At 39.6% G+C, this 19459-nt stretch overlaps 1 protein-coding gene and 1 non-coding gene across 4 annotated transcripts in view; both read left to right on the top strand.

The window, feature by feature from the left end:
* The window catches only part of Mys45A (SDA1 domain containing protein Mys45A), a 274404-nt gene extending 255165 nt beyond the window's left edge, over nucleotides 1-19239 (top strand). For all 3 annotated transcript variants that reach the window (XM_067143006.2, XM_067143005.2, XM_067143007.2), the window contains exon 20: nucleotides 19065-19239. In XM_067143006.2, coding sequence (XP_066999107.2) covers nucleotides 19065-19109 — 45 coding nt within the window. In that variant the 3' untranslated portion in view covers nucleotides 19110-19239. The remainder of the gene's footprint in view (nucleotides 1-19064) is intronic.
* LOC136867518 (5.8S ribosomal RNA) lies at nucleotides 69-223 on the top strand. Its single transcript, XR_010859716.2, has one exon. It is a non-coding gene; the product is annotated as a 5.8S ribosomal RNA (ribosomal RNA).
* Nucleotides 19240-19459: the final 220 nt, after the last annotated feature.

Raw genomic sequence — 19459 nt, 5'->3', positions numbered from 1 at the left:
GAAACCCATGAAAATGATTGCTTCTCCTCCACTCACCGTGGAGAGAACGATCGAAAAATGAAAAAAACAACCCTGAACGGTGGATCACTCGGCTCGTGGGTTGATGAAGAACACAGCAAATTGCGCGTCGACATGTGAACTGCAGGATACATGAACATCGACATTTCGAACGCACATTGCGGTCCATGGATTCCGTTCCCGGACCACGCCTGGCTGAGGGTCGGTTGCTAAAACTGAACGCGACATTGCGTTCGGAGGGTGGGAGCGTCGCGGTTCGTGCGGCCACGGCAGCCGCCGTGTCTCCTGAAAAGAGCTTCACCCCGGTGGAGCTGGACCGGTCGACACCACCACTGAGAGTGTGTGAGACGGGAGGGTTGGTCCGCGCAGCGTCTTTGTGTCTGCTGGCGCTATTTGGCTAATAGGTCCAATAGGAGTAACGGCAGACACATAAAGATTGAATTTGCTTGAAGAGTGAAGTAGTTCAAAATACGGTAAAGCATATAAGTCCCAGGTTGCATCAAGAATCAGTAGCCAAAAACACGAATGAATTTCAGTGCCATGTAATCACGTGACTCTCTCAACTCTGTCATTATGTAGCAAGATGAATGCGACAATATTTTACATGACTTGTTCTCTATGTCTCACCTGAAACCAAAACAGCAGCAGTCGAAGGGACTAGAGAACCAGCTCTGTCCAGTGTGGTGCGCTCACACATCCAGCGGGGAACAGCCTCTCGTTCAACCTGCCCAGCTGGGCGAAGTGAGGCGTATTTATATGATTGATAGTTCATTCTAGAAGGTGTGAGACATTAGAGCGACGTCACGGGGGACGGGTTAGTCAGCTGATCGTTCAAAATGGCAATCAGTCTGTGGAGAACAAGGCTGGCAAAAGGTAGTGTGATACATATAGTGTGGTACATAAGGTAAGTTCGAGGCACAACAGCACAACAGGATGTCTTTTTTTCTACTGAATGTAATATCTAAAAAATTGATCTTCTTAATAGTCTGGTTCCATGGTGAATTTTGTTGACCTGTATAAGGAATTTGTATCTATAAGGGGCAGTGAAATGAAAACAGAAGACCCGCCATAACACACATTCCGTGCAAAAGGTGGCAAGACTGTTGTTGCGTATCTATACAGCCATCGCTGTGATATAGTGACAACTCACAGGTGCATGCAGTTGAGATTTTTTTTTTGTTGTTGTTGTTGTTCATCCAGCTATAGAAATGGAGGCAAGCAAAGAAGAGCAGAGAAGTGTGGTTCGTTTTCTCTGGTGGCTGAGGGTGCTGGAGTAGCAAAACTCATTGTTGCATATCTGCTGTATATGGTGAACACTGCATGTCCATGACGAGTGTGCATGGATGGCATAGGAGATTCTGAGAGGGGCACACATTACTCCAAGACGATGCATACCCAGGACAAGCCCATCAAGCCTTTACTCCTGATGTGATAGGGCAGTTTGATGGCCTTATCCGGGAAAACTGATGAATCAGTGAGGAAGAAATTCGTGTTCAGGTCAGCATTAGCCATGGCTTCTGCCATTATTAAAGATCACTGAATCATATACAGCAGTACCACGAGGAAGAGTATGCGTTTTGTAACGCCACAGGGGACAAAACGTGGTGCCACCATTTCGAGCCCAAGATCAAACAGCAAAGTCAACAATGGAAACATTGCAATCCTCCCCCTGCCAAAGAAATTCAAAGCTGTTCACACAAGTTCCGGTAAAGTCATGATGACCTTCTTCTTTGACTGCAGGAGTCCTCTGCTTGTTGACTTCCTCGAGCGTGAAACGACAATCAGTGCGCAGCGCTATGAAGACACTTTGCAGAAACAGCAACGCACCATAAAGTCAGAATGCCCTGGAATGGTGTCAGACAGAGTTATCCTGTTGCATGATAATGCTCGCCTCCATACTTCCGGTCTGGTGAAGGCTACACTTAAACGATTTGGTTGGAAAACACTTCAGCATCCTCTGTACAGCCCAGATATTTCACCTTCTGATTTTCAGATTTAACAAAACCATTCCATGGTTGCATTGTAGCGGGTGTTTGGTTTTCATTTGACTGCCCCTTATAGTACGTGCTACACATTTGTGACAACAATGTCATGGAAACATACTATGTAATCTATGTATCTGCTCCCGTGTGTAAGATCCTCTTAGTTAGCTGGCTCATTCAGAAAATATTTTCATTGTTATTTAAGAATATGTTGACTATTATTCCTGATAATGGTGAGCCCATGGTGTTGACCTTTCCCTTTGCCAATAGATTTTGTTGTTGAATACAGAACTGTTCTGGTTTAAGATTGTTCTTAGAAGGAAATTATTTAGTTTGTTTCTTGTAGTGAATTGTTTTCTTTAAGATGGTTTTGTATAATTTTAATCAGTTTTTCTATTGGCACATTAGTGTACATATTGGTCATGTCAAAGGATATGAATCTTGGTGCTAGAACTATCATCTTTGATTAAGAATTTTTCTATTTACATTTGGTTGAATAGGTCGACTTTATTGCAACCTGACATCTTTAAAAAATTTTAATGCTCTGATTGGCCATGAGTCTTGTATATTTTGGGTGTGTGGACCTTGAGATTTTTTATGATAAGTCTTTTTTTTTTCTTACTTAGTGAGAATAAGGTCTTTTTTATAAATATTGCTTGTTTTTGTCTCATTCTGAAATGTACTTGTTGAGTCACGCCGGATCTCGTGTATTCTGTTGCTGTTCATAAATTATTTTGTTTTCTTTGTACTCATATTTACCATTGTGTTCCCTTTATTTGTTTTTGTAACAATTACTTTCTCATTTTTTATTTTGTTCTCAATGATTTTGAATACAGAGATTTTCATTTTGAAGTTTGGTTGTTTTAGGTAATCTTTGTATCTAGTTATTTTTAGGGCTTTATTGGTTCCGTAATTGGTTTAGTTATTTCTCTTCATGTAAGGGTTAAGTTTTCACGGGCAATTTCTGTGTCATTGATTATTTGTTTTCTGTGTGACATTAATGGCAGTTGAACTTGCAAACTTTTTCTAGCAGATTTGTTTTCTTATTCAAAAAGGGTTTGTTAGATCTGTTCATTACTCTTGAGGGGGATTCAGTTGGTTTGCTCTATATGTTGTATTCTGGGAGTGTTTCTTTCTGAGGTTACTTAGTTGTCAATGATGTTTGCTTTTGATTGCTTCTTTTTTAATGTATTCACATAAATAATCTGTGTAGGATGTCTGTTGAGTGATGGGGTGACATCGATTTTAAGTGAATGTGTAACATTTGCTTGGTAATTTGTTTGTTTATAAAAATGTGATTTTTTTAAAAAAAATCCATAACTACTCTAAGATATTTTAGTTGATGTTTTTGTGGGTTTTGTTTTTATGGTTAATTTGTGGATGGGCTATAATTCTAAAGATTTGTTATTGAATGAACTGTGTTTATCATTGTTCATGATTTTGATTTTAAGTGGTTTTAAATCAAATTTTGGCTTTATGACTTTCCAAAAAATTTGTTTTATAGGAAGACAGTCTTTTGCAGTGTTGACTTGATTAGTATAACTTTCAAGTTTCTTCAGTCTGTCAGACCACAAAATATAACACATACAGCATTATCACATACCTGTAAAATAATGTATTAATTGCAGAATAACATGTTTCATTCTACAAGAATATCCTCAGATTCTGTCAAATCAGACGTGCGTGTACAATATTGTTTGTGTTACTTTAACTTGTCAGTGGTAGTGATTGGGTGATATTATGAACAAGTGTGACAAATTACCGTATTTACGCAAATAATCCCCGCCGCCAAAAATTCCCCACACCCTAATTTTCGGAAAGCTCATTTTTAAAAAAATTACATGAACTAAAATTCCTTCCACCGAAAGAGCAATGTTAGAAACAAACATTTAATATCACTCTGCGAGGTCCACATGGTTTTTACACAAATATTAACATGTAAATTTCCTTTGCCTTAGATGATAAAAATACATTATCACTGCTATGAAATATATTTGCCATATGACAGATATTTCATTAATCTGAACTTGCTCTTGGCTCGATTCCCTGTAGATCAGAAGATTCATTGTCTCTTGCATCACTAGAAACCTCTCCTAAATTACTTACAAATTCATCACACTCCACGTCTAAAACACTTCTCACACGCAGTCTTTTTTTTACTTTAGTAACACGACCGTTGGCGGATAATTCTTTTCATGTAATGTAAACACTTGAAACAGACACAGTGGCGCATTCGGATGTTAGTTTTGCGATACAGTAAAACCTCGTTAATTCAAAGTCTTTGGAACGCAGAAATCGGACTTCGAATTACGTGATTTTTAATTAACTGCCAACTTGTAATTAAGAAATGCCAACTCTCGCTGCGTCACAAAATATTCTAGTACCCATTACTGCAAGCAATTAACATTTGCAGCCAAACAGGACAACTTTTTGGACTCAATTGTCACGGGTGATGAAACCTACACGTTCCACTTTACACCTGAGACCCGGCAACAATCACGCCAGTGGCGGCATCCCTCTTCGCCAAAGCCGTAGAAATTCAAGCAAACACAGTCTGCCGGTAAAATCATGACAACTATGTTTCGGGATCGAAAAGGGGTATTGTTGGTCGACTTTATGCCTGCTGGGACCGCAATTAATGCTGACAGGTACTGTGAGACTTTGAAAAAACTCAGATGGGCAATTCAGAACCAGAGAAGAGGAATGTTGAGCAAGGGCATAAACATTCTCCATGACAACACTCGCCCACACGTTGCCCGGCAAACCATTGCTCTCCTGCAACAGTTTCAGTGGGACATCATCACCCACCCACCCACCTGGTATGGAAATTGCATTTTCTTTGGTCTACACATATGGCCTTAGAGTTTAGTTCTTGATATTTGAGCTCATCAACTCCTGAATTGGATAAAAGTATTTTTTCTTGGATGTGATATTTCTTGTGTTTTTCTTTGTTTCCTTAATCTATCTACTGTGCCAGGCGAGTGGTTGCTTTTGCAATTTTCTTTATTGTTTGAATTTTGTTGTTAAAATCTGTTGTGCTCATTGGGATCGATACTTTCCTATGTACAAAGGTAATCCCAAAAATAAGGTCTCCTATTTTTTATAAATACATATACGTGTTTATTTCTACAATGGTTTACATCATGTTACAGCTTGAACATTTAGCTATTTTTCTACAGAATCACCATTTCGGTTGATGCATTTTTGTAGATGCTGTGACAGTTTTTGTATGCCCATGTCATACCAGCTCGCCGCCATGCTGTTCAGGAAGTTGTGAACCTCAATCTTTCACCTCCTTGTTCGTGCTGAATCGCCAAATGTTCTTTCAACTTAGGGAACAAGTGATAGCCCATTCACTGGGCGCCAAGTCGGGACTATTTGGTTCAGTAGTTTGCTTACCTTATAACCAAGTGCATTTTTGAAATGAACTATTAGTCCAATGGGATATGAGCTTTTGTGTATTTTAAGGAGGGCACTTGGTGTGGGAACTTTAGGATTTTTTATGGTAAGTCTTTCTTTTTCTTGTTTTGTGATAATAAGGTCTATTTTCTTGACCACTTATTTTATCTCATTTTGAAATTGATTTGTTAGCTTGCGTTCTAACTCTTGAATTCCGTTGTTTTTGCTATGTACTCATCTTTTTCCATTATGACTTATCTGCTTTTGTTAAGTGTAGGTTAACTGTTTTTTAATGCCAGATATTGAGTTTCACTGTATGGTTGTTTAGCAAAATTGTCATGTCTGATTATTTTTAGGGCCTCTTTGGTGGCTACATTTTTAATTATTTCTCTTTGTAGTATGGGTATATTTTTACAAGCCTTTTCTACATCCATGATCAGCTATTTTATGTTGTTTTCGGTATGACATTCATGGCAGTTGAACTTGAAACCTTTTTCTAGCATATTCATTTCCTTATTTGAAAAGATAGTGCTTGAATGAATAAATCATCTTTTGTTTTTTTATTATTTATTTTTAATGTAATTGTGTAAAATATTAGTGGTAATCGTTTACACGATTCTGTTAAAAGAGAAGCAATCAAAAAAAGTCAATCAGTAACCTGAGGAATAAACAGAATAAACCAGGAAACAATAACTATGTCAAACTCACTAATTTTCACCTTAGATTAATTAATTAATTAATTAAGGAAAATACCTTACAAGAAAGAAAAAAGGGGTTTGCCGGGCTGAGTGGCTCAGATGATTGAGGTGCTGGCCTTCTGACCCCAACTTGGCAGGTTCGATCCTAGCTCAGTCTAGTGGTATTTGAAGGTGCTCAAGGTGTGTTGGTAGATAGATTATTGGCATATAAAAGAACTCCTGCAGGACTAAAATCCGGCACCTCGGCGTCTTCAAAAACCGCAAAAGCGGTTAGTGGGATGAGAATCAAATAATATTATTATTATTATTATTATTATTATTATTATTATTATTATTATTATTATTATTATTATTATTATTATTATTATTGTTACCGTGTTTTTGTGGTAGTTATGCATGAAAGAAGGTGCTGGGTGGTGAATAGGTCTCAAGCTACTAAAGTGAAATTAATTTTAAAATTTAACAAGGTTATATTTTCTTTTCAAAATTAGGTAACAACAAATAGAACAGGTACTTAGTAGCTGAAACACGATTGAAAAATACATTTACATAGGTACCCCATTTGGGGCTTCAAAAGTCAGAAACATAATTCTTGAGCAATGAGCCCAACCTTACAATGAACTCCATACAACAAAGGGGCCGAAAACCCCCAAACATGCCAGAAACATTTGCTTCCAATTACACCCAAAAAGCCTCCTTGAGGCAGAAACACAATTTTCAAGAAAGGGCAACTTCCCCCTAAAATACAAGCCTATCATAGGCCACTCCGAACTCCACCTTTAAGCTGTCCTCCAAGGACATATACACAGGGGTAAAATACCCAACCTACTGAGGTCTGTTAAATGACAAGAAGGTTAATGCATGACCTCTAAAATACAATTTGAGAGGAGGCGAACTTGCACTCCCAATACACTTTGCTTAAGACCTACTTGGCCCTAGGCCGTTAATACAAGGGCTAATCCCATACTAAAGAGGTGACTTAAGAAGAGAACGATTTGTTTTACGTTAACGAAGAATAGGTTGAGAAAACTAAGTTCACCTCACAACAATATGAGTGGAAGCTCGAGAGGGTTAGCACTCTCTATCCCAGTATGAAGCTTTAGAAGAGAATATATGAAAAGAGTAGTTACATTTTAGGAAAAGGTTACATGGTTGAACGCTTAGAACCCGCCCCGAAAGTTAAACTGCTGAGCTAGCAAAGAAAGAAGTTATAAATCGGCCATTACCTTGTTGTTGACCGCTGCCGAAGAAAGAGGCGCTTCCCGCCCCCTGCTATGTACTTTACACACAGAAAGATGGATCAGAAGTGGCGCAGAGACCCAAAAATCAGCAGTTTATATCCTCTCGCGGAAGGTTCTAGGCGTTAGGGGAATGAAAACACCCGCCCACAATAATTTTATTGGCTAGGGTACAGAAACATATCCAAGTTGGGGGAAAATACATCGGATTGGTCGGAAATTACTAAAAGAAATTCGGGATTGGATAAACCTAAAACAAGGGGAAAAAGAGGGGTATACAGCCAACTTAAACAATAACAGAAGGAAATTTAACAAGAAACAAACATTTGAAATAAAAATTTCTCCAACAAAATAGTTCTTTGACTCCGCACTAGGGTGCACTATTGTTGATCTTCAGTAGTGTCCTCTAGGAGAGAAAGTTTACACTTCTTACTTCAAGCGAAACAAAAACACATCAAAAATGACACAGTTCAAAAACTCAAAATTTTCCACGTGGTGACATCTTCTGAGAAGGTAAAGAATTAACAGCGTAGATAAAGTTCAGACTTCCTCCAGCAGAGGAGTTTCACCTGGCGCAATTTTTAAATTAGCGGCGTGGAGGTGTACCGCCCGGTACAGACCTCCCCCCCCCAAAAGTTCCTCCAGGGGTGACACATGAAATCTGTTTGAAACAAGGTCCAAGTTATGCTGTGGATATGAAGATTGATTGCAGAAGCATTTATAAGATTTCTTAATTTGGTTTGATTCAGTTTCAAAATTTTTTTGTTGCAGATGAAGTAAAGTCTTTATATTTGTAGAAGTTGAATTTCTGAAGATAACTTTTTATACTTGAAAGTGAAGGAAAAAAAAAAAATTTTCAAAGTCCACCAAATATTGCAGTTGAATTCCCAAGTGTAGTCATTACTTATAGTAACTGTTCATGTAGTAGATGGTGATGAAGTGGGATGGCCAGACCGGCCGTTGCGGGTTGCGTCCAAAGGAGGCCGCTCGGACCCCTCAAGTACCCTGAGATACCGCTCGCCCGCACTATGAGGGGAGCAGAGGTGTTGAAGCACGCCGCGCCCACGGTGAACATATACAGGCTGCGGGCAAGTAGCAGGTCGTGCGCCGCACATCAGCCTTGGCCGGGAGGAGAGCTCCGGCTCGCCGTGCACACGTCGTCCTCGCTGGGGCCGAGGGGGCCCGTCCTCTGCTCCAGTTGCTGCACAACGCCGCGCGGCTGCGGGGGCACTGAAACATTAAAGCTTGGCGGCAGAATTGTGTTGGACCATCATCTTTTTTTTTTAAGGGCACAGGCTTGGTGAGGAGGTTGAGGGGTCAGCGGCGTGCAGATATCCATGGCATTTACTCAAATCAAGCCACAGTGTGTATTGAAGCAGGAGACGGGAGCGTGGTAATGGCCGAGGCAAAGACAGAATGGCAGTTTAACGGATCGGGAAGGTTTTACAAGAGGATTACATATAAGACAAAATATTATAGAAGGGGCAGAAAGCCTTAAAAGTTGAACTCAAAAAAAAAAATATATAACCTTCATATTCCTTTCAAATTATATGAAGCAAGTTGACACAAAATTTACACTGGTTTCACCTGTGACAGGTGAACCCTAAATATCCTCTCGGTGGCTGGATTGCTTACTAACAACGTAACTGGCGTAAGAAAATCGAGAATGATGCATGGCCCATGAAATCTGGGGGCAAGCTTGCCCGCGGGAACAAAATTCTTGACCATTACCTGGTCACCTACATTCAAAGTGGTGGGTCTCCGTCCACGATCATACCTTTCCCTGACCATTTCGTGAGACACTTTAAGATTGGCTTTAGCCTTCTTCCAAAGATCTTTAATATTATCCGGATCTATTGTCTCGGGTAGAATGTCACTCAGAGACCAGAGGTTAGAGAGCGGCGAGTTGGGAACAAACTTGAACATCAAAGAAGCTGGAGTGAATTTATGTGATTCATGAACCGCTGAATTCAAAGCAAAAGCTAACCAATGCAGGGACGTGTCCCACCTGGAATGATCATCATGATGATAGGCAATCAGTGCGGACCTGAGATTACGATTAACCCGTTCAGCCAGAGATGGTTGAGGGTAATAAGCAGAAGTAGTTACATGAGAGATGGATAAGTCAAAACAGAATTTACGAAATAAATTAGATGTAAAAGCCTTAGCATTATCAGATACAATATATTGGCACGGACCAAAAGAAGCAAAAATAGAATTTAGGCAAGTAATGGTGGACTGAGCGGTAGCCAGCTTAGTCGGAAATAACCAGGAAAATCTGGTAAAACCATCTACACATACAAAGATGAATTTGCTGGCATTTCCTTTCGACTGGGGGAAGGGTCCTACATAATCAATATACAGGCGTGCCATGGGGCGCGATGCTTGATGCGAAGACAAGAGGCCTACCTTGGTGGACATGGTTGGTTTACTAATCAAACAGGATTTACAAGCCTTTACTAGTTCACGGATTTCACCGTCCATACCTTTCCAGATGAACATTTCACGAATCTTTTCACAAGTTTTAAAGATACCAAGATGCCCTCCTAATGGGGTCTCATGATAATACTTGAAGATCATAGGTACAAGAACCGCTGGAACAACAACCTTCATCATCTTATCATGCCTCGAAGCGCAACATAGAACACCATTCCTCAGAACATAAGGGACGACATGTTCCCCAGAAGAAAGGGTTTCCATTATCGGAGCCAGCGTCGGATCTTCACGTTGGTATTTCTCAATATCCCTAAAAAGCATGGGAGCATCTGTTAAGATGGCATTAACACCAGATAGTATGGACTCGGGAGGTGATGAACTGTCGACCGGTTCCTGGGTCTCGACGTCGTTAGAAAACATACGGCTGAGTCCATCAGCAGCAACATTTTCGGTACCTCTGATATGCCTGACATCAAATTGGAAGGCAGAAATACGGATGGCCCAACGGGCTATACGACCAGTACGACGCGGCCTACCTAAGACCCAGCTTAGGGCTTGATTATCTGTCTCCAGGTCGAATTTGACATGTTCCAGATAGAGACGGAACTTCTCTAAGGCGAATAAGACTGCCAAACCTTCGAGCTCATAGATGGAATACTTGGCTTCTTGAGCCGACAATGTCCTAGACGCATAGGCGATGGGGCGCCTCCCTAGTTCAGTCTCTTGAAGAAGGACTGCAGCTACCGCTGACGACGACGCGTCGGTTTGGACGATGAATTTCTTCGAGAAATCAGGCATAGCAAGTACAGGGGCATTACAAAGTGCTAATTTAAGGTCTTCAAAAGCGGCTTGTTGAGAAGGTCCCCACTCGAATTTGATGCCTTTCCTACGAAGAAGGTTTAAGGGCGCCGCTCTATTAGCGAAGTTAGGAATAAACTTCCTGAAGAAATTCACCATACCAATGAACCTGGCGATACCTTTAATGTCCTTGGGAGGTTTGAAATCACGGATGGCCTGGGTTCTAGAATGATCGACTGCTACACCATCAGGTGACACAATATGCCCTAGGAAGGACATAGAGGGCTTAGCGAAGGCAACCTTGGACAACTTAACAGTTAACCCAGCCTTACGAAGGCGATCGAGAACTTCTCGCAGATGATCTAGATGTTCTTCAAAAGTCTCTGAAAATACGACGACATCATCCAAGTAGTGATATAAGTACTCAAATTTGATGTCGGAGAAGACCCTATCTAGTAGCCTAGTGAGTACAGCTGCTCCGGTGGGGAGCCCGAAAGGCACGCGGTTGTATTCATATAAATTCCAGTCCGTGGCAAACGCTGTAAGGTGTTTAGACTCTTCGGTAAGGGGAATTTGATTGTAGGCCTGATTTAAGTCCAAGATAGTAAAGAACTTGGCCTTACGAAACCATGAAAAACAAGAATGAAGGTCAGGAAGGGGCACAGATTGCAACACCACCTTCCGATTGAGAGCCCTATAATCAATGACAGGCCTGAAGCCCCCTTGGGGTTTCGGAACTAGAAAAATAGGCGAAGAATACGCCGACTTAGAGGGCCTAATAATACCATCCTTCAACATCTGATCGATAATTTCTTTCAGAGCCTTCATTTTAGGTGGAGATAGCCTATACGGTGGAAAACGAACAGGAATCGAATCCGTGACCTCAGTTTTGTATTCGATCAGGTCAGTAACACCAAGAGTATCAGAGAACACCTCGGGAAACGACTGACACAATTTGCGAATACTATCAGCCTGCTCCTCAGGTAGATGTCTAAGGTCTAACAACATCTCATCCTGGGTAGGCGAAATAGAAGAACATGATGCAGATTTACACTTTAATAGAGGAATGCTACAATTAGAGGCAAATTTGAAAGTGCAAGACCTACTCTGAAGATCGAGCACAAGACCAGTGTGAGAAATAAAGTCCGCTCCCAATATAATGGGGCAAGACAAAAGCTTGGCCACAAACAATTTAACTCTCCAAGTGAATTTAAAAATACGAATTTTGACCAATAAGGAACCTAGAATTTCTAATGGGGATGAATTAGCCGAAACATATTGCACAGGAGATGAGACATAGTCAGGTAGTTTACAAACAGATTTCAATTTAGAATACCATTCAGCCGAAATAATCGAACAAACACTGCCTGAGTCTAAGAGAGCTGTAATAGGCTCGTTATTTAACTCAATCTTAAGAAAAGGAACCGGTGCGGGGGAATCCGCCGCAATCCTAAGACACTCTTTGGGACCTTCAAAAGATAAATTTGAAAATTGCTCGTTCTCTAAATTTACAACCTGTTTACCAGGGGCTGAGTCTCGGGAAGATGGATTAGTTGACTCAGCCGAAGCCACTAGTCACTTTTTATTATTGGCATAGGTAGAATTTGCACCAGAAGTTGAGCAGGAGGGGGTGCTATTCGAGTTTGGGCAATTCTTGGCGATATGTGAGAAAGCCCCACATTTAAAACAGCCTTGTGCTGAACCAGCTCCATTATTTGCCCTACTAGTTTTGACCAATGGACATTTATTGCGAAGATGGTCAGGCGACCCGCAAGCATAACATTTACGGGGTGTGACTGGTCGGCGAGGTGGAGGCCGAGTGTTACTAAAGGAAGGCGGGGGTTCTTTCGCTACACGCAAAGAATCGGCGTATCTAACTCCTTCCGCTGAGACGGCCAACGCTTCAAGTTCAGAGAAAGTTTGCGGGCACGCCGCGAAACACAAGTATGACCTATAAGATGGTGAAATGCCTTCCACAATAGCCTGTACAATCTGATCTTCAGGAAAATGAAGGGCAAACACCCTAGTATAAAACTTAATATCTTGGATGAAGTCTGCCAAGTTTTCATCCAAGCGCTGTACACGGTAATAGTACTTCTGAATCAGGGAGGACCTGGCCCTAGCCGGGATGAAGTTAGCTAGCAAATGGGCATGGAAATCCTCAATAGATGATTGCTCGGCAATGGCTCTTACGATTTTATCAGAGAGAATACCAATAGCATACGGATAGATAATTTGCAAAATTTGACATGGAGAAAGAGAAAACACAAGGGCATGATCCTGAAATTCAACCAGAAATCTTAAAAATGAAATTATTTCACTGGTGGTATTAACCGAAAACTTAGAGATACCTCTGAGCAACATTGCCAATGGATGAGGCAAGCTGCTAAACCCGGGTGACATAGTAGGTAAAGGTTTCAATGGCAAGGAAGTTAATTCAGAACGGATGTTACTCAACGATGCACGGCGTTCAGGCTCGTTGTCCAATGGGGCAGAGATAGTTTGGGCAGCAATGGCTTTCCTATTTACTTCTCCTTTAGGAGGTGCTTCCTCGCTACCTACATTCACTATGGTGGGTTGATCAGATTTGGGAGGAACTTCCCCAGTTAACAATTGAATGACCTTGCTAGATAATTCAGACATATTTTCAAGCAGCGTACTAGCTTCCTTCTTCTGAACGTCATTCAACTTTAGAGACAACAGATCGTTAACTCTATTTGAAAAGTGATATAGCCTAGCTTGCACACGCTTAATTTGATTGGGAGAAGGATCATTTTCATCAAAAAAACTAACTACAGAAGCTAGCCCAGTAATATTCTCCGTGATCGTGGAAAGAGAGTCGTCAATTTCTTTCTCTCCCAAATTGGGGATGGAAATGGGCAAATCTAGGGACTCTCTAAGCTTGTTAGTGTCTACTGCAACCGTGCCTCCAGATTGCACATTTCTGATAGTTAATTCATAGATCAACTCCTCTTTGCGCAAATAATTAAGATGGAGAACATCGCGAGGGCCTGGCATGATGACAGAACAATTTTGAAAAAGTCAAAAAATTCCAGCAACTGAGAAAATGGTTAGAGTTCGGATCAAAACAATGTGTAGCCGTCAAAAGGGGCTAAATTGAGACCCATTCAACCACGCTCTGCTACCACTTGTTACCGTGTTTTTGTGGTAGTTATGCATGAAAGAAGGTGCTGGGTGGTGAATAGGTCTCAAGCTACTAAAGTGAAATTAATTTTAAAATTTAACAAGGTTATATTTTCTTTTCAAAATTAGGTAACAACAAATAGAACAGGTACTTAGTAGCTGAAACACGATTGAAAAATACATTTACATAGGTACCCCATTTGGGGCTTCAAAAGTCAGAAACATAATTCTTGAGCAATGAGCCCAACCTTACAATGAACTCCATACAACAAAGGGGCCGAAAACCCCCAAACATGCCAGAAACATTTGCTTCCAATTACACCCAAAAAGCCTCCTTGAGGCAGAAACACAATTTTCAAGAAAGGGCAACTTCCCCCTAAAATACAAGCCTATCATAGGCCACTCCGAACTCCACCTTTAAGCTGTCCTCCAAGGACATATACACAGGGGTAAAATACCCAACCTACTGAGGTCTGTTAAATGACAAGAAGGTTAATGCATGACCTCTAAAATACAATTTGAGAGGAGGCGAACTTGCACTCCCAATACACTTTGCTTAAGACCTACTTGGCCCTAGGCCGTTAATACAAGGGCTAATCCCATACTAAAGAGGTGACTTAAGAAGAGAACGATTTGTTTTACGTTAACGAAGAATAGGTTGAGAAAACTAAGTTCACCTCACAACAATATGAGTGGGAGCTCGAGAGGGTTAGCACTCTCTATCCCAGTATGAAGCTTTAGAAGAGAATATATGAAAAGAGTAGTTACATTTTAGGAAAAGGTTACATGGTTGAACGCTTAGAACCCGCCCCGAAAGTTAAACTGCTGAGCTAGCAAAGAAAGAAGTTATAAATCGGCCATTACCTTGTTGTTGACCGCTGCCGAAGAAAGAGGCGCTTCCCGCCCCCTGCTATGTACTTTACACACAGAAAGATGGATCAGAAGTGGCGCAGAGACCCAAAAATCAGCAGTTTATATCCTCTCGCGGAAGGTTCTAGGCGTTAGGGGAATGAAAACACCCGCCCACAATAATTTTATTGGCTAGGGTACAGAAACATATCCAAGTTGGGGGAAAATACATCGGATTGGTCGGAAATTACTAAAAGAAATTCGGGATTGGATAAACCTAAAACAAGGGGAAAAAGAGGGGTATACAGCCAACTTAAACAATAACAGAAGGAAATTTAACAAGAAACAAACATTTGAAATAAAAATTTCTCCAACAAAATAGTTCTTTGACTCCGCACTAGGGTGCACTATTGTTGATCTTCAGTAGTGTCCTCTAGGAGAGAAAGTTTACACTTCTTACTTCAAGCGAAACAAAAAACACATCAAAAATGACACAGTTCAAAAACTCAAAATTTTCCACGTGGTGACATCTTCTGAGAAGGTAAAGAATTAACAGCGTAGATAAAGTTCAGACTTCCTCCAGCAGAGGAGTTTCACCTGGCGCAATTTTTAAATTAGCGGCGTGGAGGTGTACCGTCTGGTACAATTATTATAGAAAAAGGTTTCAAGTTCAACAGCCATGAACGTCATACTGAAAAACACATAAAACAGCTGGTTACTGACGTAGAAATTGCTTGTGCAAACATACCCATTCCACAAAGAGAAACGTGAAAATTCCACTAAACAACCAAATAGTGCAACTCAGTGTTGCCATTGCCTTATTTCCTTGACACGGCATAAGTCCAAAAGCCTATACAGTATCATGTCTATAGTGCAACTCAGTATTCGGCATTAAAAACCATTAAGAACAAAATTTAAAAAGAGAACCTAATCATATTGAAAGCAGGTAAAGGAAACACCAAACACAATAGAATTCAAGAGTTACAACACGACCCAGCAAATACATTTCTAAATGATATAAAATAAGTGATCAAGAAAATAAACTTTATTCTCACAAAACAAGAAAAAGAATGACTTACCATCAAAAATCCCAAACTTCCCCACACTAAGAGCCCTCCTCAAAATACACAAATACTCATATCCCACTGGACCAATACGGTAGTTTTCAAAGATGCACTTGGTTAGAAGGTAAGCTAACTACTAAAACAAATGCTAAAAAAAAAAAAAAGCTCAAAGAAGAAGAAGACAGGTTGATCGAAAACAACTTACAACTAATCAAAGAACTAAATAACCTAAAAATAACAGATAGCACATGAATGATAGCCTTTGACATCACTAAGGCACCAAAAAAAAAGAATCAATTAAAATTATAGTAAACCATCTAAAAGACAATTATTTACTATAAAAAGTAAATTAAATAGGTAACCTCCTCAGAACCACCTTACACCACGACTGCTTTACATTTAACGACAAAATCTATCATCAAATGGAAGTGTTAACCATAGGCTCACTGTTAGCCAGCATTATAAAGAAATCTTATACTGAAGCAGATATATAGACGATGTAATATGTGTATATGATAATGTCACAAACATGTAACAGTTCTTAAAAACACTGAATTTTTTACTCAAGTCAATCAAATACACAATGAAATCAACTTTTTGGACAGCACAATCAGTAAAAATAATGACAATCCGTCATACAAAATATACAGAAAACCTACTCAGATATCACACACAATTGACAACAAATCCAACCGCCCATATACACACAAATTACAGTAGAATTCCATTAGTCCGGCATCCAACAGTCTGGAACGCCCAATGGTCCGGCACCATTCCAGGATTTTATTTTATTTCATTTTTTATTATTTTTAAGTTTGTGAGAGTTAAAGCTCACGGTGCGGTTCGAAAGCACACGGAAGTGTCCACTACGCGTCTGCTATTGTTAGACACAATCGGCATTGTTGGCTGTCATCACACACAGATTCAGTTCATTGTTTTGATTGAGAACACTTTTCGCTACAGCATTTCTTCTTGGAATCTAGGATCTGTATTACAGCACTGTAATATTTCTGCTGATCAACATTTCACTGCAAAACACCATGTTACAGCTGTTTTCGCTGTACGCCTTAACCTATATTGTAGTAAGAGGTACCGCCCAATAGTCCGGCATTTTCGGTAATCCGGCACCGGGCCGGTCCCGAACGTGCCGGACTATCGGACTTCTACTGTAGCAGAATTAAATACTATGATAAAATGTAGCCTTTAGAACAAACAACATACTGCAAAGACACATCAGCAAATGCAACCAAACCAAAAAAGACCTTTTCTCCAATTCAGGAGTTTGTGAACTCAAATGTTACAAACTAAACTGCAACGCCACATAAATAGGCCAAGCAAAATGTAATTTACACACCAGATACAAAGAACACAAAAATGAAATTAGATACAACCGGCATTCAGCCTTCAGAGAACATGTATATGACAACTCCACCATTTTCACAGACATCAACACAGATCTAAAATGTTTATGCACCAAAAATATAAGCAAATCGTTCAACATTAAAGAAGCTATTGAAAAAAAAAAAACTAAATCAGACCAACCTCAAATATCACACATATTTGAAAAATTCACCCCTCTTTGCCCTACCAAATTATTTTTCTGATAATATTTTCACTTTTTGCTTTAGTGCTTAATGAATCCTACAGGAGGCTACTCTGAATGTTGGTTAGGTTAATTCAATCCCATATACTTTATTACACCAAAATCATTAACTTATGTTTACTACCTATACACGACAATACATTATAAGATGAAGAAGCAACACTTCCACTACTCTCTCCATTGCACAAAGTCAGTGCCCACAACAGTCTCCTCACCTCCCACTTCCTGTCCCCTCTCTTCCTGAAACAAAGTTATTGCCTACAGAAAATCATTTTGTATTAGCACTTAATGAGCCCCACAGGAGGCTACTCTGACTTAAATGTCTGGAATGTAAGTTAGGATATTCCTATCTGTAGTAAATTTTCTGAATTTACGCAATTTTCACCAATCGAGGCATTTTGGTATGTTAATATTTAGCATTAAAAATAATGGCCTACAATATACTCTTCAATTAAATTTCTTACATATTTCATAAACATTTACTCCCTAATACACAAGAAATATATTGTAAGATGAAGAAGCACTCTGCCTTCCATTGTACAGAGTCAATGTTCACAACATCCCCTCAACCCCCCACCCCCTACTTTCCCTCCCCATGAAACAGAGTTAATGCCTACAAATTTTCTCCTCACCCTGCTACCTAGCGACCAAGACCAATACCAGAGCTAAGAAACTGTATTCCAAACACAGGTGCTGAAGGTAACTGATGATAGCAGGTAAGATAAGTACAGAAAAATTTTCATAACTTACTAAAGTGACAGTGAAGGACTACTACATTCATTGAATGAAAATGAAAATCCACAGCCTGTTTCCAGTGATGGGACTGGGTCAGGAATGGGATGAATGAAGCCCCAATCTAGCAGCGAGGATAGGAATTGTGCCGGCTGCCAAAGCCTGTAGCGCACTACATCCGTTATATGTTCATATTTGTAGATAACATCATTGACTAGTTTATGCAACATAAACAACATTGTACGTATATGTGCATGATTTAAAGTGATTTTATGGAATGTGAGGATGTTCTTGTAGAACAAAACATGTCTTTCTGCTATTATTGTGTTTTACAGGTATGTTATAATGTTTGTATTGTTATATTTTGTGCTTCAGCAGACTGAAAAATTTAAAAGTTAGCTGGAGAATGTCTTCTGACCTTTGGGTTTTCATGTTTCCCCTTTCTATCTTTCTGTATATGATTTATAGTTCTATTTTATACTTTCTTATATAAAGCATGTATCTTAATGAACTGTGCAATAACAATTTCAAAGACAGGAAGGAACCATAATAGCTGTATTTATTTAAAATTTAAAATTAATTATCTTGGAATATTGTCGATGTTTCCATCTAAAATTAACAAATGCATTTTCTCTGCTTTGAATTTTATCATTTTTGTTATAATCATGCAAGAATAGATCTTCTTTTCTCAAATTTCTGCCTCAGGCTTATCAAGCTACAGTGAATAACAGAAGCTATGCTCATGATGAAATGGAGAAATTTAGTTAAAAATTTAAGGATTTTTAGTGATATTAATTCAGATATTTTGAACATTATATGAATGGCAGTGTCAGAAAGAATGTGCCTTCAATATTTGTAATCAGATTAGGTAACATTTTAATTCATCCCGTTACAAATCAATTCTTTCTCTGTCTGGTACAACTAAAGCACATTTTTCAGAGATGTTACATTTTTTGTTTTGAAAAGCAGTTTAATCAATGAATGCAACATGTATTACATCTGATCGCTAAAGTTTAATTTCCCTCCTTCTGCTGACTTATGTGGTATATTTTTTCTTGGTCTTGCACTTTATTACTGAAATAAACTTTTGTATTTCTTTGCAGATTGCTCTCAGGAATCATCTCATCAAGCTCAAGAAGATGAAATGATACATCATAAGTTTGTGCCTGTACATACATGAAAATACTTTGTACATTATGGATAACTGTATAGTGAAAGTGAAATGAGCTGCATTCTTAAAATATAAACTGTGCAATAAAATGGTTTCTTCACATGCGAGTCTAGTCTACATTTGTCTTCAGACCCAAAGAATATCATCCAGAAAGGTAACAGCTGCATTGTGATAGAGATTATTGTTAACAAATACAGGATCTCTCATATAAACTAAGACCGTTGAAGTGACGTTTTTACTCTTCAATCCGTAAGCTGCAGTATGGGCAGCGTGCACACAGTTGACCTTGCAAGCAGCATGCATGTGTTCAGCCTGGCAAGCATCAGT

The sequence above is a fragment of the Anabrus simplex genome, chromosome 3 (assembly GCF_040414725.1).
Source record: "Anabrus simplex isolate iqAnaSimp1 chromosome 3, ASM4041472v1, whole genome shotgun sequence".
Classification (NCBI taxonomy): domain Eukaryota; kingdom Metazoa; phylum Arthropoda; class Insecta; order Orthoptera; family Tettigoniidae; genus Anabrus; species Anabrus simplex.
The sequence above is the reverse complement of the archived record's forward strand: the minus strand, read 5'-3'. Positions and strand labels throughout refer to the sequence as shown.